Below are 27,173 nucleotides of genomic sequence, written 5' to 3'. Positions count from 1 at the left end.
CCCTATATACCAAGGGATGCAGCTCGGGCGCAGGGCCCATTGCTGGCGAGCTGCCGTGCCCACGGCGGGCGCAGGTAGCTTCGACAAGGCTCGAACCCCCTTGAGCTTCTGTTGACTTTGAGGAGGTTGACCAAGTCGATCTTCCCTCTTCTCGTCTTCCTGCTCGAGTGCTTCCTCGGCTCCTTCACTCTCGGTTCTGTCCACCTGCTAGAGCTCTAGCACCGGCGCAAACAGCTGGAACAACGAGAAGGACTCGCTTGCAAGAGGGGGAACTCTCTCCGCCTCCCGTGCCGACGGTTCGCCCCACAACTGCAAACCGATAAGGTCGCTGCCTCGCCGTCGCATGCCGCTTTCCCTCTTCCCTTCACTCCGCTCGCTCTTGCTCCGCCGCGCTGCCCTGCCCGTCTCCCTCGCCGCTGCCGCAGCTGCCATGCCTGTCCCGCTCGACCTCGCTCGCCTCGACGCATCCGAGGCGCTCGCTCTCATCCGCAAGGACGAGGTGACTGTCACGCAGTAGTGCGTGCATGCGCTTTCATTCACTGAAGACACAGCTCACGCAGTCTGCATGACCGCAGTGTGCAGGCGCTGATTTCGCGGATTGAGGAGCGGGATCCAATTGTGCGGGCTTGGTGAGTCCCCGTCGCGTTACTAGGCCGTCAACCTGGATCATTCGAGCTGCTATCTCAGTGGCGGACTCCCACCTCGCCCAAATGCGCGTTCTGAGGAAGCGGAGCTGACCTCTCGCTCCATTCGTCGCATACTTCTCCTCGCAGGGCGTACTTCGACCCCGCCTACGCTCTCGAGCAAGCCAAAGCACTCGATGCCCTCCCTCGCGAGAAGCGAGGACCGCTGCATGGCTTGCCAGTCGGCGTCAAGGACATCATGCGTGCGGTTTCTCCCTCTTCCTGCTGTCCCGCCGCCTACTGACCGCTTTCTTGTGGCGAGTCACCAAGGACATGCCTACTCAGTACCGTTCGCCCATCTACTCGTCGAAAGTGCCGATTGGGATGGACTCGGTGCGCTCGACGCTCGTTTGGGCGAGGGATATGCCTGACGACGCGCTCGACAGGCTCCGGTGATGACCTTGCGAGCACAAGGCGCTCTCATGCTCGGCAAGACGACTACGACCGAATTCGCTACTTGCCATACAGGGTGAGATACACCTTCGCGACTTCCGTATCTCAAGCTCACTTCCGCCCCCGCTCAGCTGCGAGACGGTCAACCCGCACGACACCTCTCGCACACCTGGTGGCTCGTCTTCGGGTTCTGGAGCAGCAGTAGCAGACTTCCAAGTCCCTGTCGCGCTCGGCAGTACGTTTTACTCGCCCTCCTGTCGCGCAGGGGAACTAGCTGATGCGCTCCTTCCTTCGCCTCGCCTGTGCAGCCCAGACGGGTGGCTCTGTCATCCGTCCTGCCTCCTTCAACGGCATCTACGGGCTGAAGCCAACCTGGAACGCGATCAGCCGCGAAGGCGTAAAGATCTGTTCGTTCAATCCGCTCACTCTCGCTCGATATCGGCTGACCTTTGGGCCTGGCCCAGACTCTCTCACATGCGACACGGTCGGCTTCTTCAGCCGCTCCATTGCCGACCTCCAGCTCCTCACCTCAGCCTTCCAAATCCGCGACGACATTCCTCCTCCCTCCGCTCCTCTCTCGCTCAAAGGCGCCAAGTTCGGTTTCGTCAAGACTTGCGTCTGGCCGCGCGCGACGGAGGGGACGGTCAAGGCGTTTGGGAAAGCGAAGGAGTTGCTCGAGGCGGAGGGAGCGGTTGTTGAGGAGGTTGAGCTGCCGAAGGAATTCGACGAGGTGCCGAGGCTCTATCAGTGAGTCGTGCGTTCCCTCTACTGCCGCATGGGGTGTCTGACTGTTCTGCGGCGCAGATATGTGCTCTCAAGCGAAGGCCGCTCCGCCTTCCTCGGCGACTACCTTCTCAACCCCTCGAAACTCGATCCGCTCATCGTCTCACACTCGCGCAACGACCTCCACGTAACACGCAAGAAGCACCTCGAAGGCTACGACAAGATCGCCGCGCTGCGACCCATTATCGACGAGATTGCGAGCAGGTACGATGCGCTCGTTACGCCCTCGACGACGGATGAGGCGCCAGTGCTTGTTGAGCCTGAGCGGCACACGGGAGAGGCCGTCTTCAACCTTATCTGGACAATCCTCCATGTCCCGGTGTTGAACGTGAGCCCTTTTCCTTTATCCTATTCCTTTCCCAGCTAACACAGCTGCCCCGGTTCCAGCTGCCGGGCTTCGCAGGTCCCGCTGGCTGTCCACTCGGCCTTTCTCTCGTTGCCCCCCGCTTCGAGGACGAGCGGCTGCTACACGTCGGCGCGGCAGTCGGTCGGGTCTTCGCTGCGAAGGGAGGCTGGGCGTCTGCGCTGTAGAGGCGAACGCTGGACGACCATAGTGACATACGTGCCTTCAGGACCTAGCCTGCGCAATCGCTGTCTGCGTATCACAGCTTCTCGAGCAATCGCTTCACCGGGCCCAGTCGTGTCTCTTCGGCTGCCAATCTCTCACGCTGGGGCCTGCCTAACACTCTGCGACGATGCTCGTCAGGCCTCGCTTCGCGCTCCAAGCGTCGTACGCCCTCTCCTTACAAGCGCATCGAACGTCCCGTCCGGCGTCCACACATCCTCATGCCGCTTCCTCAGCGTCGTCCGTCTCCCAAGCGTTCATCCCGCAACATCAAACTCGCTTAAACTAAACCACAACCTATCGCTTGCTTTGGCCGACCGATTTCTTCCGTTGAGAGGGTTCGGCGGTCAATTGCGCTGCGACAGGCCGTGGCGGCAGAGAAGGGTGCGAGATGAGCGGCATCTGTGGTCGACTGGGAAGAGAGGGCGCGGGAAAGGGTAAGAGAAGCGAGCTGAGCTTGGGAAGCTGGATCGAGGGGCGGGTTTTAGAGGACGTCGAAGGTGGTAGAGGCGCAGCGCTTGTGCGAGTCGTTACCGCAATCGCCGTCTGTACGGTACATTGATCCAGGCTCGTCAGACTGACAAGCGCGGTCGGAGTGAGAGAGCGGGCGAGCTAGCGACGCACCTTTTCGCCCGCAACACTAGAAGAACTGACGCTCGCAATCTTCCCCTTCTTCTTCTTTTGTTCTGCGTTTCCCGCCTGTCCGGTCTGTGCAGCAGTACGCACGGCAGAAGCCTTGGCGGGCATCCTTCCCGCAAGCCAGTCTTGCGCCTTCTTGACCTGCTGAGACTTCGCCCCTTCACCGGCCGAGCTACCCTCTTCTGCCTCAGCATTGAGGGCGAGACGTCTCCTTGAGCGGTAGATATGCCGCGCCTCGCGACGGTGGAAGTCGGCTGCGAAGGGGTGGACTTGGATAGCGAGAAGCTGGTAGGCTGGGAGGTCGTCGAGGTCGTCGAGGCTGAAGTTCAGCCTCCAGGTCTCGGCGAAGGGAGCGTGATTGGTTGCGAGAGAAGAAAGACTCGGTCCTGAGCCAGCTGGGTGAGGTGGTGAAGGAGTGTCGGGAAGAGGCAGGGTCTCGACAAGGGGAGGCGGAATCGCAACAGCGCGACTCGACGCAGAGGATTGCGCCTGTTTCTAGCGAGAGTTGGCGAGTCAGTACTGGGCTCTTTCAGGCTCTGAACCACGACGAGAGGCTGACGACGAACCGGTTGTGGCGGAAGAGACGTCGCCCCCGACTCTTTCCTCTTCCTCTTCCTCCCGCCGTCGCCTGCTCCACTTGTCTCCTCCTCCTTATCTCCCGCTCCTCGACTACCCGGCGCCCGTCCAGCAAGCCGCTCCTCCGCGCGCTTCATCTGCCTCAACTCCGCCGTCGCCTCCGCCGATCCTTCCTCCCTTCCCTGACCGAGCGCGAGAACACGCCTCTGCCAGAAGATGACTTTCGCTTCGTCCTTGTCTGCCTTCGTTGCGCGCGGGTGGAGGTACACGGAGAGAAGTTCCTGCGAGGTCAGGGCGTGCAGGTCGGCGAGGCTGAAGTCGAGCGGCCAGGTTTCGGCACCCGGGTACGGATCAAAAACACGCATCACGCGCGAGCCAGTCAAGCGAGCCAGCAGAGGCGACGTGAGCGGAAGCGGGTGAAGCGGAGGAGGGAGAGGAGCAGAGGAAGCGCGGACTCAAGTCGTTCCGCTCGGTCGACCTGGAGAGGAAGGCAGGAAGTAGCCACGACCTGTGCACGCACGAAAGAAAGCCAGGCGAGCGTATCTAGACGTGAAGAGGGAGTGTCTGCCTGGCTTGGCCTTCTCAACGACGAAGAGCGGAAGCGCCACGCTTTCCCTGTGCGCAGGGACAGACGATCTAACGATGCAACAGATAGGACCCGAGAGAATAAGTACAGCGAGGGGAGCGAAGACAGCGGGGGAGAATCAGATGTCTATGCCGCGATCCTGCCCTGCTGAACGAGCATCCGGTGCGCGAGGACAATGAGGAGCTCGATGCTGTGCGCGTGGTGCGGAGTGCATGTCAGTATGGTCGCGCGTGTGATCTCAGCGGCGGAACAATCATTGAGAACGCACCGGTCCTTGACGAGCAGCTTGACGCCCTCGCTGAAGAAGCCCTTGAGCAGCTGACTCTCGACGCCTTGATACAAGCCCGCGACGCCCTGCTTGGTGATGGTCTTGCGGAAGACGTCGAATTGCGAGCGGTAGAGGGCGCGGCCGGTCGGAGACTTGAACTGCATCCGGGTCTGGCGGATGGGGGTCATCAGATCGGAGAACCGCTGGGAAGAAGTTGACAGTACGCACCTTTGCCAAGATGAGCGGGTAGGTGAGAGCGCTGGCAATGGCGCTGGCCAGGGCTCCGCAGAGGAAGGTCTGCGCCGGCGTCGGGTGCTCGCGGTTCTTCTTTGGTAAGAGCCGCTTGAGGGCTGCAAAGCCGTAGAAGGTGATGGCGGGGTTGATGGACTGCGGACTTGACGGTCAGTCCCGGTCTTGTACCAAGACGAGCTGTCCTGCGCGACGCACCAGGATGACAGTCGAGCCGAAGCCGGACCAAAATCCCCAGAGGCCCTGCTCCTGGTAGATCTCCTTCCCGATCGCCAACGCACTCGGCGCACGTCCGTACCCGCCGTCGTCCTCGTCTCCCGAGTCGTCCGATTCGACCGCCCGCTTGTCGCCTTCCTTCCCCCCAACGACTTCCTGCCTCGGCTCGCTCGACGTCTGAGCCCGCACCGTGATCATTGACAGTGGCGAAACGACGCCCTTGGCAAAGATGCCCGCGAGACAGCCGATCGCGAGTTCTTCGAATGCGCTCAACAGAGGCAGACCGCTCGACTTTTTATCTTTGCCCGCTCCTGTCGTCGCCGGCTGCTGGCGCTGCTTGCGCGCCTGAAAGCGATCTCGTAGGGCGGAGTAGGCGAGGAAGTAGAGGAACTGGGAGAGGGCGGTCGAGAGGGAGTCGGGTCCGAGTCCGCTGTAGAAGGCCGACAGCCCCTCATGGCGGTAGATCGTTCGCACTGCCGCCGACAGCGAGTTGTAAGATCCTCCACGAGACGCAGAACCCGCCTTCTTTGCCGACCGCTTCGACGTCTGGAGCCGTGTCGTGAGGGTATCGAGAGGGAAGACGAGGGCGTTTGAGACGACTGCGGGAGGACAGGGTGGTAAGCTTGATCCTCGCACGCTTAGCATGGGTACGCACCTGCTCCTAGGGAGCCGCTGCCGGCCTGTGCGAGCGGTGGAAGCGAACTCGTCATGTCGGGCGATGTGGGGAGGCGAGTGAAGGGCAAGGACGGCGGATGAGCGGGCGAGGAGAGTGTTGCAAGTAGTGAGCAGATACAGCACTCTTCACCAAGTCAAAGGAAGCAGCGAATAAAGCAGCGAAGCGAGGAAGCCAACCTTGCGAAATGACGAAGTCGCGGACGACCCGGCTTCCTCGAAGCATCGTCGAAGCGTGCGAACGGGACGTGATACGACCGCAAACGTCGAAAGGAATGCATGACAAGCAACGGCGACATTATCCGAAGCCGCGACGATGGATGCCAGCACGGTTACTCCTCCGCTCCTCCTCCTCCGCCAGTTCCCGCCTCCGCCTTGAGCCGTTTCCGCTCCGACTTGCCCGCACGCTTCTTCTTCTTCGGTGGTTCGCCGTCCGCGCCGCGCGAGCCATCCCCAGCGCCGCCTTCGCCCGCCTCGCGCGCCTCCTTGCGCTCCTTGTATCGCCGCTTCTTCTCCTTGCGCTTCTCGAGCTGGATCTTGGCCTGCTCCTCGTCAACCTCCTCGCCCCACTTGCGCGTCCGGAGCACCTCGCGCAGCTCCTTGAGCTTCTTGCGCTGCTTCTGTGCCTGCTTCGCCTGCCACGACGCCGAGTCCTGCCTGTACGGCGCCATCTTCTTGAGCGACATGAAGGCGTTGAGCTCGGCGTCGGTCGCGAGGAGGATCTCCTCGGGCGTGAGGTTGAACGACTGCGCGGGAACCTTGGCGTACTTGAACCGAGTCTTGATGTCGCCGATCTTGTCCTCGTAGTCGAGCGCGTAGTACTCGTCGATGATGCGGTCCGCCTCCTCCGCCTTGGTCGAGTCGCCCGACGCCTTGACAGTCTCGATGAGGTTGGTCGGCAGGCCGTCTTCGTCGCGCTTCTCGCCCTTCTTCCCCTTGCCCTTCTTGTCCTTCTTGTTCTTTTTGCGCGGCGCCTCTTCCAACTCCTCCATCTCTTCGTCGTATTCCGCAGGCAGGGCGGACGTCGAGGCAATAGGCATGTCCTCGTCGCCCGATGCATCCGGTCCGACGATGTCGGTGATGTCGATGTCGTCGTCCCACGTCGGCTTGAAGTTGGCGTCCTGCAGGGATCTACACCGTCAGCAAGCGCAAGGTGAAAGTGACAGAATGAGCCGGGCGCACCTCCATGTTGTCGTAGTCGTCCCCGTAAACCTTCCTCATCGCCTCCTCATGCTTCGCCTCATCCCATTCTCCATCCAAATCAATGTCCTCCAAACCCTTCGTCCCCTGACCCGCAGCCTCCACCAACTGCTGCAACTTGCTCTCAATCTCCTTGCGCTTGAGCGCCTTCAACCGGTTCAACTCCTCCCTGCGCTGCAACTTCTCCTGCTCTTTGCGCTCTTTGGCGGCTTCGCGGGCCCGGGCGCGGGCGGAGACGGCGGCCGTGGGCTTGCGGACGGAGTTGGCGCCGACGGAACGAGAGTGCGTGACGATGTCCGCGCCGCCACTGTTCGAGAAGGGCCGTCAGCCGAAGCACCCAGGTAAACGAAAGCAAGTAACGCACTTCTCCTCGAATCGGAAGTTGTAGCGGTGCTCGAACTCTTCCGCCTTCTCCTCAAAATCGTCGTCAACATCGTCGTGCAGACTCGGGTCGAGAATGTGGCCGTCGTCATCGAGCAAGGCGGACTTGGTCTTGCGCTTCTTCTTCGGCTTGTCCTCACCGTCGTCATCGCCAACGATTTCGTCGTACGAAGGGATGTGCGACTCGTTCTCCCGGTCGATCCAGCCGCGGTTCAGGATGTAGCTGCGAGAAGCCAAGTCAGCTAATATCACGCATGCAGCCGTGAACGGGGACGCACTCCCGCAAAAATGCCTCCTCCTCGCCGAGCGCCTCCTTAACAGCCTTCTTGCCAACGGCCGTCTCAAGGAACTTCTCGTACTCCTTTTCCTCCTTCGCACGCTCATCCTCGCCCTTCTCACGCTTCCTCAAGAACCCATCCTCATCCTCGTCGTCACTACCGTCCGCATCAGAGCCCAAGAAAGCCGCCTTCGTCTCTTGCTGCAAGAGACGGGCTTCTTCGGCGGGAGTAGGCTGAGCGAGCGATGAAGGCGCGTCGAGCGAGTCGTCCCCTTCCGGGTTGGCGAGGAGGCGGGCGCGCTGGAAGTCTTTCAGGAGGACGGGCTTGGAGGAGGAGGACTTGGTGCGCGAGGAAGATGCGTTTGAGCGGGCGGCAGCGGTTTGGCGCTCTTCCTCTGTACGAGCGACGACGAATCAGTCTCTTCCGCGTGAGCTCTGAGGGACGGCTCTTTGACGCACCTTCAAACACCTCGCGACCCTGCTCGTACACGGACGGGTCCCTCGCTCGAATCTTGGCCAGGGTGCGGAGGATGGCGGCGTCGACTTCGGGCGTGACGAGCTCTGCAGCCTCGTCGTCCGTCGAGTAGTCGGTCGACTCGTCATCGTCCTCGGGCAGCTGGTAATCCTTGCCGTACTTGTCCTGGACTGCAATGTCAAAGGAGGGTGGAGGAGAAGGTGGCGTCCTCGAGTATCAGCGCCCGCTTGTTCGCCTGGCCAGAGTGACAGAGTGCACGCACGCTTGGAAAGCTCCTCGCCCCGCTTCTTCTGCTCGTACTTTTCGGCAAACTGCTCGTTGACCTTGAAGCTGAAGGCGTCCTCCGAGTCTGAGCCTGACTCGCTCGACGAGGACGCGACGAGGTTGGCGGGTGCCATTATCGCAGTCTAGCAGTCGGTCTGTGGCACTGGCCTCGCAGCCAGAGCGGTAGAAAGCGGTGAGCGGGTTGTTCGCTGATGAAGAGGAGAAGTCCCGAGCTCTTGCGGGCTCCACTTCGCTCGACTTGCTCGTTCACACGCTCGTGGAGGCTCAAGGAACCGCCAGGATGGCCGGTCCACTGCTACAGGAGCACCCACCGCCGCAGGAACCGCCGCAGCTCGCGCTCCTCCCGCCTCGCACCGCGTCCCTCATCCGCTCGTCGACCATCGTCCCGACGCTCCCCTCGATCCTGTCAGAGCTCGTGCAGAACAGCATCGACGCACGAGCGACTGCGATCAGCTGCGCCGTCGACCTAGACACCTGGACGGTCCGGGTGGAGGACAACGGGACGGGGATCGCTCAACAGGACCTCGCCTTGCTCCGTACCGCCGCCCGACACCTCACGAGCAAGCTCAGCGTGACGGCAAATGGCACGGCGGACGGGGCGTTCGCGGGCGTGACGACCTACGGGTTCCGAGGGGAGGCGCTCGCTTCGTTGCAGGATGTCGGGACGCTCGAGATCCGGACGAAGACCACAGACGACGAGGAGGCACAGCAGCTTGTTTTGAGAGGCGGAGAGTGCTTGGTGTATGGCGCGAGCAGGACGGAGCGATCTACCGGGACGACTGTCTGGGTCAGGGATATCTTCTACAAGGCAAGGAGACGGTCTTTCGCTCGACTGCATCTCCCTGATATAGCCCTGACGCTGACTGCGCTTGGCAGCTACCCGTCCGCCGTCGCGCACTGTCGAAACCTTCCGCACAGTCGACTCTCCTCGCCTCCCTACGTTCCGCCCTCTCGACTCTGTCCCTCATCCACCCTTCCATCTCCTTCTCTCTTACCGACTCGACTTCCTCTTCCGCCATGTCAAGCGGCGAGAGCAAGACTCTCCTGTCCGTCGGTCGAAGCGGCGAAGGTGTGCTCGGCAGGTGGAGACAGCTTTGGGGTCGGGCTGGAGTCGAGAAGGTGTGGGAGTTCGGTGAAGCTGAGAAGGAAGAGCACGTGGTAGAAGGCGTCGGTGAAAAGCTGAGGGCGCGCGGGTTCTTCTCACTCTCAGCTGCCCACACCAGGGCGGGCCAGTTCATCTGTGCGTCCTCGAGCCGCTCGCTTCATTTCTCGTCCTGTGCGGCACACTGATACGCAGTGTCGGTTGTACGGCGCACAGACGTCAACTCCCGCCCTCTCGCCGCTGCCCAATCCCCTCTCCACAAACTCCTCAACACCCTCTTCGCCTCCTCATCCTTCTCCCGCCATTCGTCCTCGCACCTCTCCCTCCCCTCATCATCCACCTCATCGCCCGCTCGCGCCCGCGCAAGTCCGCAGAAGAAGTCGATCGAGCGCTTCCCGGTGTTCGTCGTCGTGCTCGAGGTTCCTGGAAAGGTAGTCGATGTCAGCTTTGAGCCGGACAAGCGGGTCGTTGAGTTTGAGGTGCGTGACGAAGACTCGCTCGTCAGTATTCGCTTTGCGGGGGTGGACTGACTTGTCGGTATCCTCCGTGCGCAGGATCCGGCTCGCATCGAATCTTTCCTCGCATCGATCACCAGCCGCTTCCTCGTCGAAAATGGATTCCTCCACGCCGCCGCCCCAGCGAAACAGCTCGCGCCGCCCTCGGCGTCGCCGACAAAAGGGAAGAAGCGCTCTCGCACAATGGAAACGGTCGAGAATGCGTTCGTCTCTGCAGGATCACGGACGAGGAGCCAAAAGCGAGTCGCTATGGCCGATGACGCGGCATTCGAAGTGTTCCCAGCAACCGTACCGCCTGCTCGCACTCGTTCCGCTCCTTCCGCCATCCCGCCTATCGCGCGCCCTTCGCCCGCTACCGTCTTCGCCCAGTCATCCGAAGCCAACGAGACGCTTCCAACGACCGGCGACGACGATGCCTCGTACAAGTGGACGGACCCGGTGACGAAGCAGGCGTGGCTGATCGACGGACGGACGGGGAACAGCAAGCGGTGCGATGAGTGTTGTAGCGGAGCGGCTGACGACGATGGACGGAGGCAGGACGGAGGGAAGAAGGGAAAGGTCGATAGGCGGTGGCTGAAGCAGGTCGAGGAGCGAGAAGACGGGACAGGAGAGGCGGAAGACGTCCCGGATTGGCTGAAGAGCACGCTCGAGGTGCGCCAGTCTCGCTCAACGTGACCGCTACAGCTCGCTGACCCAGTCTCGCATTGCTAGACATGGGACAACCCAGTGTTCCCCGCCACCGCATCGACAGGTCGAACGATCCCCTCGCTACCTTCGCTTCAGACCGCCTCATCCGCCGTCCAGCCAGGCCAACCACTCGCAACTCTTCCGGCCGCCTTCCGCACTACGAAGCCTATCCTGTCGAACCGCCTCACAGCCTTGAAGCTGAAGCAGATGAACGATTTCGGGCGAACGACCGTCAGCCTCGACGTTCCGACGCTCACCGCAGACCTCGATCCGTCTTCGGTTCCCTTCCTCGCACCTCTCGAAGCCGGCGCGCAGTCCTTCTCCCGCACATCGCTCGCCCAAGCAGAGTTCATCGCGCAAGTCGACACCAAGTACCTGCTCGTCCGCGTCCCTGCGTCTTCCAAAGGTCACGGCGCAACGCTCGTTCTTGTCGACCAACACGCCGCATCGGAGCGCGTCAGGGTCGAGCGCTTCCTTGATGCAATCGTCGGGCGAGTCGTGCGTGGCGAGGCTGTCGAGGCAAGGGAATTGGGAGCGGAGGAGAGGGTCGGAGTCGTCGTCAGTCGAGCAGAGGTCGAGGCTGTCCAGCGCTGGAGGTCGGTCTTTGAGCGTTGGGGTCTGCAATTTGCTGCAGGTGCGACCGAAGAGGAGAAGGAGGGCGACTATCACCAGCTCTGGCTCTCCACGCTCCCCTCGCTTCTCTCGGACCGGCTCTCGAAGGATGCCCGACTCGCTCAAGACCTCATCCGCTCATTCGTCGGCCACCTCGAAGAACACGGTGCAGGAGTTGCCGGGCGCGAAGGTCGGCAGGGCGAAGGCTGGACGAGCGGGATGAAGGACGTCCCGCCTGTCTTGCTCGACTTGATCAACTCGAAGGCATGTCGCGGAGCAATCATGTTCAACGACGGTGCGTCCGCCCACCATTATTCTCTCACGAGCGCATCGAATTGACGAGTGTTGGCCGCCGACAGTCCTTACTCCCGCTCAAGCATCGACTCTCCTCGCTCAACTCGCCCAGACGTCCTTCCCCTTCCAATGCGCGCATGGCAGGCCCTCTCTCGTCCCTATCGTCAACTTGCCGGCGCCCTCGAGGAGCGGAGGTCGGGGTGGACAGATTGATTGGTCGCGATTCGCTTGAGCAGCGAGGGAGCGGCTGCTCTCCCTCAGATCGTAGTTTTGGTGTTCGTGCGTCATGTGTCCTCGGTAGATATCTTGTTGTCGTCTCCAACACTTTGCCAACCCCGTCCTGCATCAACGTTTGTTCCGCATCGTCCACTCGGAGCTCTTGCGTGCGAGCCTTACGCATACTCGCAACTCTCAGGCCATGCACACGCGAAAAAGGAACGAATGAAAGAGGTTGCGCTACTAGAAACAGGCGATGTGTCGGAGGGAAACACGTGGAGAGGGAGGGGAGGGAGTAATACAACGAGCGGGAGGAGTGGAGATGCGAGAACGGAATGTGCGGGTTACGAAGGGAAGACTGGGACCGGAACGGAAAGGCGAAAGGAAAGGTGTATGGCCGAGGAAGAGGGAAAAGACTAGCGGAGATGTTGCTCGTCTTTAGGTGTGGGTGGTGCGGACGGATCTGTGAACAGATTTTTCAGGTCAGCTCGCGAGGACAAGCAAACAGGTTCCGCCTGCGAGCCAGCAAGCAGGTTCGGGACCCTACGCGGTCGAAGCTGAACTCACCCGGCGTTGGACCGATGTCGCCCGCGTCGAAGAACTTGATTCGCAATCGGTGGAATGCGGGGAGCTTCGGTGCGAGGCCGACGAAGAGTAGTGCGCAGAGGTTGAGGGTGAAGAGGGCGGGATGGGAGTCGTAGCGGGTGTAGTGAGTCGAGACGAGGAAGCTGCGCGACGTCTGAAGTCAGCGGGGCGTTCTGGAGGAGGCGATGCAAGCGCGAACGCACAGGACGATGGGAAGCGTCGTGAGCCACTTTTTCGCCGGTGTGTACTGCGCTCCCGAGTCGATCTGCTCCCACAGCGTCAGGTTGTCGTACACGCCCGAGTTGTTGGTCATGTCGAACGGCACGCCCGTGACGTAGTGGAAGATGATATAGGAGACCTGTGCCCATCAGGCGTCAGTACTGCTTCGAAGAAGGAGGGGAAGCGGACGCACGAAGAGGTAGCCGAGGTTGGCTATGGTCCAGGCGAGATCCTGCGTGATGCCCGGTATGGTCTCGAGGAGGATGATGCCGAGACCGATGAGGACGACGTGAATCAACCATGCTCCTGTATCAGCGGCAAAGCAGTGGCGAGAAAAGCGAAAGTCGAGGGATGGCGGTGCAAGGGAGGAATGAGGCGAATGTCAGCGGTCGCTCCACGTTCAAGCGCTTATCTAACTGCGTGGGTGCCATGAAAAAGCCACAAGAATCCTGTTGAGCCGTCTCCCGTCCAGCCGGCCGCCGTGTACGCGCTGCACAAGTCCCCGCTGATGAAGTCGAGGAGACGGCACGCACCCTTGTAGTTGACCCAGTCCGCGTTGACGTTTGTGAGCGCGCCCTGGTCGAGCTGGTCGTCGTACGTCTCTGGAACCTCCTGGACCGACACGATCGAGCTGCTGCGCCCTCGCCTCGTCGCCGTTGTCTGCGACGAGCGGGTGAACGAGTTCTGCTTCGACGGGGACGGCCGGAGCGGTGGCAGGCTGAGCAGCGCCGTGTTGGGCGAGTTGGACATGCTCGCTGCGAGTCTTAGAAAGCGAAGGGAGCGAGTTGAAGAGAACAGCGATGAGCGAAGGCGCTGAGGAACGCAAAGTCCGACACGAGGCGGCTCAGGATGGTTCGCTTGCAGCGCCAGTATTTCTACGATATGCTCAATAGCACAATAAAGCTGTCCAGACTAATCTAGAGGGAGTTGGTGCGGGTGTGAGAACCGTCCTCTCTCCTTTGTCCGTCAACCAACCACTACTTGTGCTGCCGCTCGCTTGGACAAGCTCAGGACAGCTGGAAACGACTGCCACAGCCTCGTGTGCGCGCATGCCAGGCCCGCCGAGGCTCCCGCTCGACCCGTACCCGCAATTCCTCCTCTCCTCGCTCGACATTGATCTCGACAACCTCGACCAGCTACACCCGTACCAGCTCGCGCTCGTGCATTTCAGCCCACTTGCGACGCCCGAACAACGCCTAAGGGCGGATGTGCTGTGGTGGCAGAAGCGGAGGGAGGCAATCGAGGGAAGCGGCGAGGAAGTCGGGTGGAGCGAAGCGAGTGCAGGCTTGAGGCAGATGAAGCGGGCGAGGGAGTGGCTCGAGGGAAAGGTGCCAGGGAGCAGCAAGATGCGGGACACGGGAGTGCAGACGGATCCACCGCCAGCTCCTCCCCCTACGACTCCGCAGCGAGCGGTGCGTGCCGTTTGCGCTGGGCGAACGTCCGTCCACTGACATGCCGGTTTTAGGTTACGCCGCCAACGCCCACCCCTGAACACGCGTTCACCCAATCTTCGCCAACAGTCGGTTCCGTTCACTCCAGTAACCCGACCGCAACGAGTCCTTCCTTCGACTTCTCCTTCGAATCAAACGAGCCATGTCCTCCCGCTCTTCATTCGCAATTCCATATTCTCTGGTGCGGCGACATCGCACCCGCCGTCACTCCCGCCCTCTTCCTCTTCTTCCTCGTCCGCCGCACCCGCAACCGCCTCCCTCGTTTCTTCGCCCTGCGTCGAGCGTCGTCCGGTGCCTTCCTCCTGGCCTTTCGCTCGTCAGACGACGCGCACATCGCGCAGCAAGACCTAGACGGCGAGGCAGTCCCGCACATGAAATGCCGGATCAACGCCGTCGTGCGAGGCAACTCGGGCAGCGAGTTCAAGTGGCGCGACTTGAGCGTCGACACGAGGCAGTGCTGGACGAAGTACCGGAGTCTGCCCCCCCAACAGTTGGTCGACCAGGCCAAGCCGGCTGGGAAAGGCATCACGGTCTCGCAGGACTATCACGACGAGTTGCAGCGGATCAAGGACGCAGAGGAGCAAGATGAGCGACGATTAGCGGACGAGGCGCGCGAGGCGACCCTCAAGTGGCGACGGGACAACTGGGGCGGCGATTACGACGGCCACTCGGACTCGTGCGAGTCCTGCCCTGCCCAGTACGACATGACGGACGACGAGCGGGTCGAGCGCGTTCTGAAGATCATCAAAGACAGCAAAGCCGCCTATCCTGACATCCAAGGTCCCGTCTGGCGACCGATCCTCAAGTCGCCGGTCTTGCGAAGCTTCGTACGGGCTTACGGCTTCACGAAGCTCGGTCTTCGAGCCGACCAGATGCCTTGGTACCGACCTCCGCCGCCTCCTACCGCTCCACCAACTCCGCCTCCTGGCCCGCCTCCACCGCAGCAGTCCCCGGCTCAACAACCTCCTCCTCCGCCTCAACCTCGCCACCAGCATCTTCCTCCGCCTCAGCCCCCCGCGCCCCGCCTACCCCCTCGTCCAACCTTCACGCCAACGGCAACGTACGACTCATATCCATCCTTCGCTTTCGGTGGTGGATCAACTGTGGCTCCGACGAACCAGGTTCCGCGACCTGGCCCTTCCTCCTCCTACCCAGCCGGAATCTCACTACCCTACACCGGTGCCATCGTAACCAACATCGTCCCGCCGGCCGGTCCTTCGCACACACCGGCTTATCGGCCGTACGATTTCGGAGGTTGGACGGCGCAGAAACGCGGTGCCGCAGGGGACCAGATGACGGATCCGAGCAAGCGGGCGCGGTATGACGCAGGTGCAGCGTACGGACGGACGTGACGCTTGACTCTCGCTTTCACTTTGTCTCCCTCACTCCGCATCTGTTCAGATCTTGTTGCTTGTAACTATCACGCCGTTTCCCTCATCTTCGTTCTCGCCTAGCATCAAAGCAGTCTGAAAGATGCCAAGGATGTCAAGGCAGCTGATACAGGGTCCCGCCTTCTATTCGTCCGTCTAAGTCGGTCGCGACGATGCGCCGAGCTGTACAGAGATTGGCGGCGCGTTTGCGTCGGTGTCCTGCGATTCCTGGCGTGGTGCGCCTCCGAGGACGTCTTGGAACTGCACGAAAGACGATCAGCGCGACAGCTCGCCGCGAGAAGAGGACGAGACGTACGCCGGTCCAGAGGTGCAATGCGGAAACGCGACTGTAGTGCTCGTCGAGCACTTTGGCGAGCTTGCGGGCCTCGAGCTATCCGAGCAGAGAGCCGTGTGAGCGTCGGCAAAGCGAGAAGAGTCGCGACGGACGCACCGTGTCCTTCCGTCCCGCCAAACTCGACGGCGGCGGATTCTCGCCATGCAGATCCCACGCCCCACCGAGACCAGCGAAAGCAGACTCAGGCTCTCCGTTGAGCGGCTCGGGCGACTCTGTTCGGGGTGGGCAAGCAGGATCGACCGCGTCTGGGTTCGGGCGGGACGAAGGGCTGTTCGAGCCTTGACCCGAGTTCTGCTTGGCGAGTTCCTTCGCCCGCTTGGTGATGCGCGCAGCTTCTTCGCGCATCGACTTTTTGAGGTGCCCTGCGAAAGGAGGCAAGTCAACAAGGCAGTCGGGCGAAAGGACTGCGAAGACTCACGTTCTCGCTCCTTCTGCACGCTCTTGTACGTTCGGCGGAATTTGCGCTCGAGAATAGCCTCTGCAAACAAGCGAGTGTGAGAGGCCAAACAAGCCTTCAAGAGGCGGAAAACTCACTGCCAGCAAGGTATCGCTTGACCGGCGCCTCCTTGATCAGCCCAACGTCCTCCTTGTCGACCTTGAGCATGCTCATCTGCTCCTCTGGCTCCATAGGCCTGACGACGCCCGTGGTCGAGATCCGCTCGCGGATCATGTTGTCGATGTATTCAGGCCGGTTGAACGGCTGCGTCGACGAGTAGATCGTCTTCTCGAGGTCGACGGCGGGAGGAGCCGAGCGCTTCTTCGCCTTCTTGCCAGGCAGAGGAACAGAGCTGACGGAGGGAGCGGAAGTCGTCGGTGCGGACTGGCTGCCGCCGGCATCGGTACGAGACATGCGTATTGAGGCCGCGCTGCCGTTGAGGGTGCTGCTGCCGTCTGCGTCGGGTGGACGAAGGAAGGCAGAATCCGGATGCAGAGGATCGCGCTCGAGAGGGAGCGTCATGCCGGACGGCGAGACGGCGGAGGGTTGCTGGTCCGACGGCGTCGTGACCCACTTAGCGAAGCTGGCCATGGCGCGAAAGCAGTACTTGGCGGGAGTTGTAAAGGAGAAGAGGGGAAGGTCGTGGCAGACTTCGTCGTAGAGCTGGAGGTGGACCTGCGGATGAGGCCGGTCAAGGCCGTATATATCCTGCAAGAATGTCGCTACGCACCTTGGTGGGCGGGTAGTCCTTCGATTTCTGGACTCGATCGGGGTTCTGCTTGAGGATGCCCTCTCGAACAGGGTAGCGGTCGGGGTGAGCTGCGCGATGCGCCATCTGCACGAGGCGAAGTCAGCCATCTCAGCGAGGGCCAAGGACGAGTTGTGCTCACGTAGATGATCTCGTCCCGCAAGACCTCCTTGTCGCCCGCCATCACGTATAGCGGCGGAAGACCGCCGAGTGAAGGTTGCCAGATGGGGCTGACGAAAGGATAGACCAGCTGCTCGTTCGTCGCGTACAGCTGGATCTGGTCAACGAGCTCGACTTCCTTGCCGTCGACCTTGACCTTCATCACCTTCGAGACCTCTGTCTTGTGCTGTCCCGAAGCTCCCGTCTCGTCCGACGGAGCCGAAGCATCGCCATTGTGCTGCTCCGCCCGCTTCGGGTCGTTATCGGGCAGGCGCTCGACGGCGTCGGCGAGTTCGTGCGCCTTGTGGTGAGTCGAGAGCGTTGGGAAACGGTGGCCGTGACGCTCTGACTTCTCCTGCTTTTTGCTCGTCGTCGTGTGCGGTTCACTGGAACCTCGAGAGCCGGAGTGCTGGAGGTGGTGAGCAGCCTTCTTGAGGCCTTGTAGAGACGTCGACTCGTCGGCTCGCTTGCGGAACTCGGCGGGCGGAGGCGGCCACAGCGTCGACGGCTTGAAGATGCCGAAGCCGAAGGGAGCTGCGACAGGAGGACGTCAGTCGAGGACGCCCGGCAAGGGCATTCGGCGAACGTACGAGGGATATCGGTGTCGGTGTTTTGCAAGATAGAGGGGAAGCTGTGGGTAAGGTCTGCGACAATACGAGCAGTCAGCAGCCCGTTTCCCACGAGCGGTACGAGCTTACTCACCGCACCATGGCGAGATGAGGATGCCTGCGAGAGCGAGGGGTCAGCAGGAGGTTCTCGCACGGCTCGGCGAGGATTCACCTACCTCCCGCAGGCATCGGCAGCCCACCATCACGGAGAAGACACAAGAGAGCGATAGCGAGTCCACCGCCTGCCGAGTCGCCGCAGATGGTAATCTTTGACGGGTCGACAGGGCGATGTTTTGCGCCTGGTGGCGGGCGGATGAGGTAGAGGTAGGCAGCGAGGCAGTCGTGTACTGCGAGTTCGAACACTCAGTACAGAGATAAGCAAAGCGGAGCGGAGCGAAAGGCCGTACGAGAGCAGGGAAAGGGATACTGAGGCGAAAGTCGATACTCGACTGCGAAGACGCGACCGCCTGACAAGCGAGCATGTCAGAGACATCCTCGAGAGACACGTAAGCGTTCCTGCGCACCCGTCTTTCTCGCTAGCCGCCAGTAGATGTAGCGATGCGTGTTGATGCTGCCGAAAAAGTAGCCACCGCCATGAATAGCGAGCATGACCGGCATGTCGTCGAGCTCGGCGGTGTAGTCGGCGTCTTCGTGGTGACAAGAGGAAGCCTCTGAGTCGAGAGGCGCGCGTGGCGGCTGTTTGGGCGAATCGGAAGGAGAACCGTCTGCCGCGCGTTGACGGGCTGCAGCTTCGTCCTCGGCCTGCTTCTCGAGGTCTGTCGTCGACTGAGCCGTAGACGAGGACGCGGTCGTCCAAGACGGCGGGAATGCCTTGCGAGCCTTCCCCAACTCTCGCCGCCGCCGGTTCTCGACCTTGGCGTCCTCCTTCAACTGCTTCGTCTTCTCCTCAGCCTCGTCGTCCTTCTTCCGCCTCGACCGGGCTTTGTCCTTCCCCTTCCCCTTTGAGCGAGCCCGGCTCTCCGCTTCAAGACCCTCCCAATCCCGCTTCATGCTGATCCATTCTCCGTCGACGCCGCCCTCCTTGTGCGTCGTCCGCTGCCACCATTCCCTTCCGCCGACGACGCGCTCAATCTCATCCTCGCCAAGTGTGTCGATCAAGACTTTTCCAGCCTCGAGACGGGTCGACAGCGGAATAACAACGCGAATCACGCGAACCCAGAAAGGTGCCGGGACGAAATTGTTGCCGAACCGTTGGACGTCTTCGACTGTGTGCATCGAGGCGTTCTCGAACTATTCCAGCGGGAGACAAGAGGGTCAGCGAGGGGAGACGGAGGTTGTGAGGAGGAGAAGCGGGACGCACAAAGTTCTTCATGACGCTAAACGCCTCGTCGTAGGTCAAGCTCTCCCTCGCTTTACTGTACACGCACGAAGGAAGTCAGCGCCTCCCTCCCTTGCCCCGTAGCGACCCCTCCACTCGAGCCCTCCTAATCTCGGCGAACTCACGTCTGCTTGGTGATCCTCTTGCGGTGGACGTAGTGCTTGAGGAAGGTCTTGCCGATGGTTGACAGACCCGACAGGGTCACCGTCAGCGTGTTCATCGGGAGGCCCTCCATCTCACAATGAGGGAGTGTGGGGTGGAGGGAGCGATGCCGCGGGAGAGGGGGAGCGCTGGCGCGGGTGTGGTGAGTTCGTAAGGACAGTCTTGAGCAGCAGCAAGTCTAGCAAGCGAGCATGAGCGGGACGAACGAGTGTCCGAGACGGAGGGGAACTTGGCCAGTTCGGCGACGACAAGCGGGCGCGGACGAAATGTCAAGCAGGCTCAGGGTACAACGGGTCGAGCTCCACTGATGCAATAGATACATTCCTAGCGATGCGGCAAGTACGAAAAAGGCGACGGGAGAATTTCAAGCACCCTCACAGACTCGCCTTCGTCTCCTTCGAGATCAACCGTGGCTGCGCGCCGAGACCGTTGCCGACGCCTGCGCAGTCGAAACAAGTCAGCGCTGAAGCGAGCGAAGGGAAAGGCAGCGAACGCACCGGCGAGAGGCTCGTAGTTCGCCCGCATGAGGTAGTCCGAAGCGCCGTCGACGAGGCGGTTGCTCAAGCCGGCGGTGTCGATCTGCGAACAGAACAGGGGTCAGAAGCTCCGAGAGAGTCAGGAGGAAAGGCTGGGACGCACCATCTCGGGCGTGACATCCTGAATCGTAGGCGCGCCAATCAACCGCATGCTGTTCAAGCAACCGGGTGTTCAGCTGCTGCTGGCGGGAAGCGAGCTCAGAAGAGACCCACTTCATCTCCATCTCGTCCTTGAGGATCTGGATCGCTTTGATGACACCCTCGTGGCCGTAGGCAGAGTAGGCGTCTGCGAGCGACGAGTCTGTCAGTCCCGGTCTCCGGGCCACCCATCCCACGAGTTGCGCCGCAAACACAAACAATGGAGAGTAGCAGGGGAAAGCCGACGGACAGAGGAAGGGACGGCCGATGCCGACAGCCTTCGCGCCGAGTGCGATCGCCTTGAGGACGTCTCCAGCGCGGCGGACACCTCCGTCGATGCTGCGTACGCGCGCTCCTCAGTACGGACGCGCGAATGGCGAGCCAGGTAAAGCTCGACGCACTAGACCTCGAACCCATTCTTAAGAAGGTCCCTCTTCTTCAACTCGCGCATGACCTCCTCGAGGATCTCGATGCCCGAGCGCGCAAAGTCGAGTTGCCTGCCTCCGTGGTTCGAGAGGACGACGCCGGCGAGTCCTTGTTCGGCGGCGAGGACTGCGTCTTCCCAGCATTGGACGCCCTTGAGGATGATGGGCATCTTGGTGATCGACTTGAACCACGGGATGTCCTGTTCACCACAGGCTCATCAGCACACGCACTCACACTCAGACTGAGGAGCGAAGGCGGCGACGCACCTTCCAAGACAACCCGGGGTCAATGAATGACGAGATAGCCCTCGCGGCACCCTGCGTCTTGTCAACGCTCTCGCCCTGCGTACGTTGGACGTTCGACCCCTCGTCCGCAAACTTCTGCCGCATGTCCTTCTCGCGACGACCGAGTTGCGGAGCGTCGACCGTGATGAAGAGGCCTTTGATGCCGCGCTTTTCGGCGTGTCTGCGCGATTGAGCGGGTGAGCGAGTGGCGAAGATGGGAGAGGGAAGAGTAGGACGCACTGGACAATCTTGCGGGTGATCTCGCGGTCCTTGTTGACGTAGAGCTGCATGAACTGGACCTGTCCAGGCTTGGCCGCATCGACAATCTCGTCGAACGAGCACGACGCCAGAGTCGGGATCATCTGTAAACGTTCACAACCGTTTCCAGCTACCCGTCAGCACTGGAGATTCATGACGGCCAGCGAAAGCGACGCGGACGCACCTGGATGACACCCTGCTCGTGCGCGGCCCAGGTCAAGTTCTTCTCACCCTCCGGGTGTCCCAGCTTCCCTAGCGCCGTAGCCGTGATATAGATCGGCAGCGAAGTCTATTCACCAACCCATCAGCTTGCGTCCTCACAGCGAGCGGGAGGGAACGCACCTTGTGCCCGAGGATGGTCGAGCTAAAGTCGATGGTGGTGACGTCCCGCAGGATACGAGGGCGGAACCAGATGCGTTGGTAGGCGTTTCGGTTCTCGCGCATCGTGATCTCGTCGTCCGCGCCGGACGAGTCTGTGAAAGGCGGATGTCAGCGGCGTACGGAAATGAGGCAAGGAAGGTGGGCGCACAATAAGCCCAAGCGCCGACCGGCAAGACCGACTTGGCGACAGCCTGCGCACTCAAACTTCGTCGGCGCAACCCCACTGCGAGAAAGGACGGCTACCGCCTCCGCACCTCGAAATCATACAAACTCAGACACTCATCCATGGGCGGCTTCTCCTCAGCCCTCTTCTTCCTGTCCTTCTCCTCCTGCGTCTCTTGCTTGGCGACGATCTCGAGTCCCGAGAGGTCAACCGGACCGAGGTGCTTGTCTTTCGGGAGGTATTGCTCGAGCGTGCCAGGGGGGTGGATGGGCTCGCTGTGGGTGACGAGGGGGTCAGTATGCGGCATTGTGTTCAGCAAGAACGTTTAGTGACGCACTAGGCCTGCGAAGGAGAATCAACCGGAAGTCAGTTCGAGCGGCGAAGCGGAACAAGCGAAGCGACGCACCTCCGTCGCGTCCTTCCCGGCATACTTGAGCAAGATGCCCATCCCTCCAGGATGTTCAGGCGCAAACTCAGTCAAGTCGTAAGCCTGCACAACGAAAACACCCTCGCCGTTAACACCCTCCGATCGGCCCGGACTCTCTCGAGGGATCGGGACGCACATTCCCGTTGACGATGACCCAGAGCGAGTCTTTGTCTGCGTGTTTGGCGACTTCCGAGTGGTGCAGAGGGCGCTTTTCGGCGTCGGAGGACGACATGATGAGCGGGTTGTTGCGAGATGAGGGTGTGGAGGCGAGACGAGGAGTGGCGTTTGTTGGACCGCGAGTTGGGCTGGCTGCGGCAAACCTGTGCGTGCGAGTACGATGCGAGTGTCGCCGAGTCCGCTCGAGGTGTGCGTGAAGAGTGACAGCGAGGTCGAAGGGAAGTTGCGCCCCCCGCGCCCCGATTTCTCCGCTCCAGCTCGCCCCGGGCGGAGCCGTCGGTCCCCTCTTACTCCTCGCTCAATACAGCCAATTCTAATCCTCAATACAAACTCTACTGCTTAAGTCTACAGTTTGCCGCCCCCTCCCTCGACCGGAGTAGCCGTACCACTTTCTCCGCCCGCTGTTGGAGAGGGCAAGGCGTTGGCTGCTTCGGCCCCTCCTCCTCCTTCGCTGAACGCCTCGATGTAGGATTGGAAGAAGCGGCGCCAGGAGGCTTTGCTTGGGGTGTGGTGGCCTGCGGGAACGAGTGTCGAGAAGTCAGTCGTGCTCAACTGGCTCGAATTCGCGGGGTGCGAAAGCGGCAGGACGAGAGAAAGTGAAGAGAGAACGGGCAGACACACCTCCATCGTGCCACTCGACCCTCGCGCCCTCAAACGCCCTCGTAAGCGGCACCGACCTCTCCTCACCGACAATCGTGTCCCCCCTCCCCAGCACATGCAACGTCGGCGTCCGCAGCTTGCTCTTCTCAAAGTACCCCGCCGCGCGCGGGTCGAGCGGGAAGAACCCGGCAGAGAGGATGGCAAACTTGAATGGCTTTGGAGGCCACGCGACGGACGGGTTCGACGAGGGCGCCGCAAAGATCGGGTCGAGAGAGGGGTTCTCCACGAGTGCGGTGAGGATCGCACCGCATGCCGCGCCCTGCGAGAACCCAAAGACCCCATCGAACGGTCCCTGTTCCTCCAAGATTTGTCGGAGGTGACGCAAGGTCTCGTCGAAACGGACGAACTCGCGGTAGTGACCGTCGGAAGGGTGTGGTTTGGCGAACCACCAGGCGCGAGGGGTGTCGGCGTCTGAGGTGGGAGAGGCAGACGCGTCCGAGTCGAACTTGTTGCGGAAGTCGGTTGGGTCGGTCGGCATGTCAACGATGTGGGTCTACGGGCGGCGACTCTGAGCCTTAGCGTACACTCTCGCCGCTGATTTGAGACAGTGAACGCACCGGATCGACAAACACCAACTCAGCCGAGTCCTTGAGCGCCCGTCTCAGCGCACCTATCCGTCCGCCTGTCGCGCACAACGAGCCCAGTCAGCCAGCGCGAGTGACAGAGTGCAAGAATCGAGTGACGCACTGAAGATTGCAGCATTCTGAGTGTAGCCTGGGAGGCAGAGGATGCGGGGAAGGGCGGTCATCGAAGAGAGCGAGTGAGCCGGAGCGGGTGAGGAGAGGGTGCGAGCGTGGTGGAGCAAGGGTTTCTGGCCGCGTTTGAGCAAGTTTGCGTGTCTACCGGTTGAGTCTTTGTGCGACTAGTGATGGTGGTTACGAAGGGAGAAGAGGAGTGAGCGAGCGAGGGGGCGATGAGGGAATTCGGTGCACGTGACTCGGCTGCTCGATCGCTCGCACGCTCCTCTCGCCTCGCTCCCTCTCTTGAAGCTTGAAGTGCTACTCGACTGCTGCTCTGGCTGCTGCGGACGGTGCGCTGGCTGGGCGAGGCTGGACACTGTGCGTTGGGATTTGCCGAACGAGGCAGGCGGAGCGAGGCTGGCTTTGAGACGAGCGGGTGCTCTCATTCACCAACACAGCTCGCACTCGTGCTGCTGCTGCTCGCTGGGACTGTGTTGCACACCCTCTGCTGTTGGACATCCACTCGACCGGGCCATCCCATCTCACCCGCCGCTCGCCGCACCCTCGCACAGCTGCCCCACTCCGACTATCTGCGAACCAGCCACGCCCCGTCCACTCGTCCTCGTCCTCGCCCGCTTGCTCAGTCCAAGTGGTCTAGATGATGGGCCTCCTCTCACGGAAAAAGACCAACACGGCCCAGTCCTCCCAACCCGCCCAAGCCCCGCCGCCCATCTCCGCCCCGCTCCCTTCCTCGCAACCGCCCTCCATCTCGACCACCGACTACTCGGCCAAGAAGTACCCTTCCTCGACGGGTAGCGCGGGAGCGTATGCTGCACAGCAACAACCTAGTCCGCCGCGTAGTCCTGTCGAAGCTGGATGTGAGTTTCCCCTCCCCTCTCCCAGCGGAGAGCGAACGAAGGCTCCACATTCTGACGTCTCACTCACTCACTCCTCGCAACTCCGTTTCCCCGCTCCCTTGCACGACGACGACGACGTACAGACGCACACCACGGGAAACAGCAGTCGCAGTCGCAGTCGTACCGTCCCCAGAGTTCCAACTCGCAGAACCGGGCAGGAGGAGGAGGAGGAGGCGGGTACGGCGCAGGCGCAGGAGGCGGACAAGACTACGGCTACGGCGCGAACGGCTCGTCGTACGCGCAGGAACGGGGGTACGGGGACGTCGAGGGCAAGATGGGAAACTTGGGAATCAATGGCGGCGCGGCGGCGGGCTCGGCGGACCAGATGAGCGTCGATACGGACATGGCGGACGGGTCGAACGGGCAGTACGGTGGCAACGGTGGAGTGTACCAGCAGCAGCAGCAGTCGGCTGTCTCGCGGCACCATCAGCAGCAGCAGGGCGGAGGCGGTCACCACTCTCACGCCTCGCGACAGCTCGCCCGACAGACCGAGACGACTCCTCAAGTCGTCCTCTCGCCCACTCCGTCGCAGTCGTCGTCCGTCTCGCGCAAGACCTCGTCCCGCTATAGCCTCACCGACTTTACCTTCATCCGGACGCTCGGGACCGGCTCGTTCGGCCGCGTCCACCTCGTCCGGTCGCAGCACAACGGGCGTTCGTACGCCATCAAAGTCTTGAGCAAGGAGCGTGTGGTCAAGATGAAGCAGGTCGAGCACACGAATTCCGAGCGCGAGATGCTCGAGCGCGTGAGGCACCCGTTCTTGGTCAACCTTTGGGGGACATTCAAGGACTCGAAGAACCTCTACATGGTCATGGACTTTGTCGCAGGCGGCGAGCTCTTCTCCCTCCTCCGCAAGAGCCAGGTTCGTCGCGTCCTTCCCTCCCTTTCAACGCGGGTCTCGGCTAACGCCTTCGACCTCGCAGCGCTTTCCCGACCCAGTAGCCAAGTTCTTCGCTGCCGAAGTCGCCCTAGCACTCGACTACCTCCACTCGCTCGACATCATCTACCGCGACCTGAAGCCCGAAAACATCCTCCTCGGCGCAGACGGACACGTCAAGATCACCGACTTTGGGTTCGCGAAACATGTCCCCGATATCACTTGGACGCTGTGTGGTGCGTTCGAGTCAGTCTCTTCGCTGTGAGGATAGGAGCTGATGAGGAGTGGGTGCAGGCACGCCGGATTATTTGGCGCCGGAGATTGTACAGTCGCGGGGCTACAACAAGAGCGTCGACTGGTACGCGCTCGGCGTGCTCATGTTCGAGATGTTGGTGAGTTGCCGAGCCTTCCCTCCGTCCCGCTCGACAAGCGCGCTGACCCGGACTCTGCACGCAGGCCGGCTACCCACCCTTCTTCACCGAAGACTCGAACCCGATGCGCCTCTACGAAAAGATCATCTCGGGCAAGATCCGCTACCCAGCGTACTTCACGCCCGAAGCGAAAGACCTCCTCAAGTCGCTCCTCACGACCGACATCACCAAGCGTTTCGGCAACCTCGCGAACGGGTCGCGCGATATCTTTGGGCATGTGTGGTTTCAGGAGGTCGATTGGGAGCGGCTGTATAGGAAGGAGATTCCGGCGCCGTATGTCCCCAAGGTGGAGGGAGACTGGGACGCTAGCAACTTTGATGCGTACCCTGGTGCGTCTCCCGCCTCCGCACCCGTCGACGAGCTTCCCGCACTGACGCTGACGTACGCGCTTTCGCAGAGGTCGACCTGTCCGAGTACGGCTCGTCCGGCCCCGACCCTCACGGCCACCTCTTCCCTCTCTTCTAAGCCGCCCCAATCCCTCCACCTTCTCTCATCTCCTGACTTATCGACTATACATCTCATCTCATCCCATCTCAACTCAACCCTCATCATCCCATCATCTGCCTATAACCTCCGCATTCCTCATCCCGCTCATCCTCCTCATCCTCCTCATCCACCCTCGACCTCTCCGGACATTCGATACAATCCTCAGCACTACTTAAGCTTTAGTTCTCTTCCTCCTCTTTCATTCCGTTTCGTTTCTTGCCGTTCCAGCCCTCCTTACAGCGAAGTGTAGCATTTTCTCTCGCCTCGTCTTTCTCCTCTTCATCTGCAGTCGGAACTCGTCAATCCTCTTCATGCTCCCTCGGTCTTGCGAGCGTCGAACGCGATCCATTGCGCGCCTACGCGCTCGGCAGAAGCTACCGCGTTCTGATCCCCAAACTCGCCAGCAAACTCGGCGCCCGCGCATACGGGTTCCCGCTCTTCTTCACCGCCAGCCGTGCCTTGTTCCAGTCCCATAGCGCGCTGAGGTAGAAGCCTGCGACGCCCCAGGCTATGCCTTGCAGGAGGGGGAAGACGACCTGCGGACGCGGCGGGCGTTAGCTCGCGCATTTAGAAGCGGAGGTTAGAAGAGGAGTCGACGCACCTGGTCCCGCACGATGACGTAGGTCACCTTGCTCCACTCGATCCGTAGAGGCGCCATCAGAGCGTCGCTCGCCGACTCGCGCTTCGAAGACCCCTCGGCCGTCAGTTGTGCCGACGCCAACGCGCTCTTCTCCGCCGTCAAGACCTTCTTCTCCTTCTCCGCTCCTTCGCCGCCTTGTCGTTGTCCTGACTCGTCGCCATCGATACGGTGCAGGAACGGCCGGATCGAAGCGAGTACGCCCTGCTCGTAACGGAGGTCGGGAATCGGCGGGACTGGTATCCGTTCCTCGCGGTCCTCCTCCTCGTCGCTGTCCTCGTCCTCATCGTCCTCGTACCGTCTTCGCCGCCGCGCAGCCTTCTGGTCCTCCCCCACCCTTCCCTCCTCGCGATCACTCTCCGCAAGCCGACTCGACAACGAATGCAAAGGCGAGACCGAGTCGTACACTGCTTGACCTGTCGTTCGGTCGTCGGTCTTGTGCAGCCCTGGGATGTGCGACGGGTCGAGAGAACTGGTGTTGATGACGGCGGAGTTTGATGAGGATGGAGAGAGGGGTCAGCGGGGCGTCTGGCGCGGTGGGAACAGCGGGGGTGTACTCACCTCATTTCTATCTGGGAGTGTAGGAGTC

At 61.5% G+C, this 27,173-nt stretch overlaps 12 protein-coding genes across 12 annotated transcripts; 4 read left to right on the top strand and 8 right to left on the bottom strand.

Annotated features, from left to right (window-relative positions):
* Nucleotides 1-343: 343 nt before the first annotated feature.
* RHTO_02613 (amidase) lies at nucleotides 344-2,390 on the top strand (the record flags this gene model as incomplete). Its single annotated transcript, XM_016416287.1, has 10 exons — nucleotides 344-516; nucleotides 576-629; nucleotides 774-886; nucleotides 946-1,016; nucleotides 1,070-1,152; nucleotides 1,208-1,311; nucleotides 1,385-1,483; nucleotides 1,541-1,823; nucleotides 1,881-2,187; nucleotides 2,247-2,390. The coding sequence occupies 10 exons, from the start codon at nucleotides 344-346 to the stop codon at nucleotides 2,388-2,390; spliced, it is 1,431 nt and encodes a 476-aa protein (XP_016271784.1).
* A 518-nt stretch (nucleotides 2,391-2,908) lies between these two features.
* On the bottom strand, nucleotides 2,909-4,004 carry RHTO_02612 (uncharacterized protein; the record flags this gene model as incomplete). Its single annotated transcript, XM_016416286.1, has 3 exons — nucleotides 2,909-3,001; nucleotides 3,049-3,558; nucleotides 3,630-4,004. 3 exons carry the CDS (start codon nucleotides 4,002-4,004, stop codon nucleotides 2,909-2,911), a joined length of 978 nt encoding a protein of 325 aa, XP_016271783.1.
* A 347-nt stretch (nucleotides 4,005-4,351) lies between these two features.
* Nucleotides 4,352-5,668, bottom strand: RHTO_02611 (mitochondrial carrier protein; the record flags this gene model as incomplete). Its single annotated transcript, XM_016416285.1, has 5 exons — nucleotides 4,352-4,415; nucleotides 4,494-4,663; nucleotides 4,722-4,880; nucleotides 4,941-5,557; nucleotides 5,614-5,668. 5 exons carry the CDS (start codon nucleotides 5,666-5,668, stop codon nucleotides 4,352-4,354), a joined length of 1,065 nt encoding a protein of 354 aa, XP_016271782.1.
* A 294-nt stretch (nucleotides 5,669-5,962) lies between these two features.
* On the bottom strand, nucleotides 5,963-8,361 carry RHTO_02610 (KRR1 interacting protein 1; the record flags this gene model as incomplete). Its single annotated transcript, XM_016416284.1, has 6 exons — nucleotides 5,963-6,751; nucleotides 6,813-7,137; nucleotides 7,195-7,434; nucleotides 7,490-7,883; nucleotides 7,948-8,133; nucleotides 8,226-8,361. 6 exons carry the CDS (start codon nucleotides 8,359-8,361, stop codon nucleotides 5,963-5,965), a joined length of 2,070 nt encoding a protein of 689 aa, XP_016271781.1.
* Nucleotides 8,362-8,528: 167 nt separating this feature from the next.
* On the top strand, nucleotides 8,529-11,690 carry RHTO_02609 (DNA mismatch repair protein MLH3; the record flags this gene model as incomplete). Its single annotated transcript, XM_016416283.1, has 6 exons — nucleotides 8,529-9,056; nucleotides 9,125-9,488; nucleotides 9,546-9,829; nucleotides 9,905-10,516; nucleotides 10,577-11,459; nucleotides 11,524-11,690. The coding sequence occupies 6 exons, from the start codon at nucleotides 8,529-8,531 to the stop codon at nucleotides 11,688-11,690; spliced, it is 2,838 nt and encodes a 945-aa protein (XP_016271780.1).
* Nucleotides 11,691-12,090: 400 nt separating this feature from the next.
* RHTO_02608 (ORMDL family protein) lies at nucleotides 12,091-13,228 on the bottom strand (the record flags this gene model as incomplete). Its single annotated transcript, XM_016416282.1, has 5 exons — nucleotides 12,091-12,137; nucleotides 12,242-12,402; nucleotides 12,463-12,617; nucleotides 12,672-12,784; nucleotides 13,012-13,228. 5 exons carry the CDS (start codon nucleotides 13,226-13,228, stop codon nucleotides 12,091-12,093), a joined length of 693 nt encoding a protein of 230 aa, XP_016271779.1.
* Nucleotides 13,229-13,527: 299 nt separating this feature from the next.
* On the top strand, nucleotides 13,528-15,281 carry RHTO_02607 (uncharacterized protein; the record flags this gene model as incomplete). Its single annotated transcript, XM_016416281.1, has 2 exons — nucleotides 13,528-13,890; nucleotides 13,944-15,281. The coding sequence occupies 2 exons, from the start codon at nucleotides 13,528-13,530 to the stop codon at nucleotides 15,279-15,281; spliced, it is 1,701 nt and encodes a 566-aa protein (XP_016271778.1).
* Nucleotides 15,282-15,455: 174 nt separating this feature from the next.
* Nucleotides 15,456-19,179, bottom strand: RHTO_02606 (arylacetamide deacetylase; the record flags this gene model as incomplete). Its single annotated transcript, XM_016416280.1, has 14 exons — nucleotides 15,456-15,560; nucleotides 15,616-15,690; nucleotides 15,751-16,016; nucleotides 16,073-16,132; nucleotides 16,189-16,765; nucleotides 16,821-16,925; nucleotides 16,981-17,531; nucleotides 17,588-17,641; nucleotides 17,700-17,723; nucleotides 17,782-17,952; nucleotides 18,013-18,072; nucleotides 18,130-18,856; nucleotides 18,927-18,981; nucleotides 19,070-19,179. The coding sequence occupies 14 exons, from the start codon at nucleotides 19,177-19,179 to the stop codon at nucleotides 15,456-15,458; spliced, it is 2,940 nt and encodes a 979-aa protein (XP_016271777.1).
* Nucleotides 19,180-19,480: 301 nt separating this feature from the next.
* RHTO_02605 (L-lactate dehydrogenase (cytochrome)) lies at nucleotides 19,481-21,951 on the bottom strand (the record flags this gene model as incomplete). Its single annotated transcript, XM_016416279.1, has 14 exons — nucleotides 19,481-19,545; nucleotides 19,604-19,685; nucleotides 19,746-19,794; nucleotides 19,856-19,928; nucleotides 20,043-20,119; nucleotides 20,182-20,405; nucleotides 20,473-20,671; nucleotides 20,731-20,852; nucleotides 20,933-21,037; nucleotides 21,091-21,221; nucleotides 21,278-21,320; nucleotides 21,384-21,563; nucleotides 21,699-21,782; nucleotides 21,856-21,951. 14 exons carry the CDS (start codon nucleotides 21,949-21,951, stop codon nucleotides 19,481-19,483), a joined length of 1,530 nt encoding a protein of 509 aa, XP_016271776.1.
* A 290-nt stretch (nucleotides 21,952-22,241) lies between these two features.
* RHTO_02604 (dihydrofolate reductase) lies at nucleotides 22,242-23,304 on the bottom strand (the record flags this gene model as incomplete). The annotated part of the gene is made up of 4 exons (XM_016416278.1): nucleotides 22,242-22,411; nucleotides 22,518-23,049; nucleotides 23,114-23,178; nucleotides 23,244-23,304. The coding sequence occupies 4 exons, from the start codon at nucleotides 23,302-23,304 to the stop codon at nucleotides 22,242-22,244; spliced, it is 828 nt and encodes a 275-aa protein (XP_016271775.1).
* A 590-nt stretch (nucleotides 23,305-23,894) lies between these two features.
* On the top strand, nucleotides 23,895-25,926 carry RHTO_02603 (cAMP-dependent protein kinase catalytic subunit; the record flags this gene model as incomplete). Its single annotated transcript, XM_016416277.1, has 6 exons — nucleotides 23,895-24,114; nucleotides 24,237-25,015; nucleotides 25,077-25,266; nucleotides 25,325-25,422; nucleotides 25,487-25,790; nucleotides 25,859-25,926. 6 exons carry the CDS (start codon nucleotides 23,895-23,897, stop codon nucleotides 25,924-25,926), a joined length of 1,659 nt encoding a protein of 552 aa, XP_016271774.1.
* Nucleotides 25,927-26,321: 395 nt separating this feature from the next.
* RHTO_02602 (uncharacterized protein) lies at nucleotides 26,322-27,150 on the bottom strand (the record flags this gene model as incomplete). Its single annotated transcript, XM_016416276.1, has 3 exons — nucleotides 26,322-26,483; nucleotides 26,549-27,056; nucleotides 27,146-27,150. The coding sequence occupies 3 exons, from the start codon at nucleotides 27,148-27,150 to the stop codon at nucleotides 26,322-26,324; spliced, it is 675 nt and encodes a 224-aa protein (XP_016271773.1).
* Nucleotides 27,151-27,173: the final 23 nt, after the last annotated feature.

This window comes from Rhodotorula toruloides (genome assembly GCF_000320785.1).
Source record: "Rhodotorula toruloides NP11 unplaced genomic scaffold Scaffold19, whole genome shotgun sequence".
NCBI classification, from domain to species: Eukaryota; Fungi; Basidiomycota; class Microbotryomycetes; order Sporidiobolales; family Sporidiobolaceae; genus Rhodotorula; species Rhodotorula toruloides.
The sequence above is the reverse complement of the archived record's forward strand: the minus strand, read 5'-3'. Positions and strand labels throughout refer to the sequence as shown.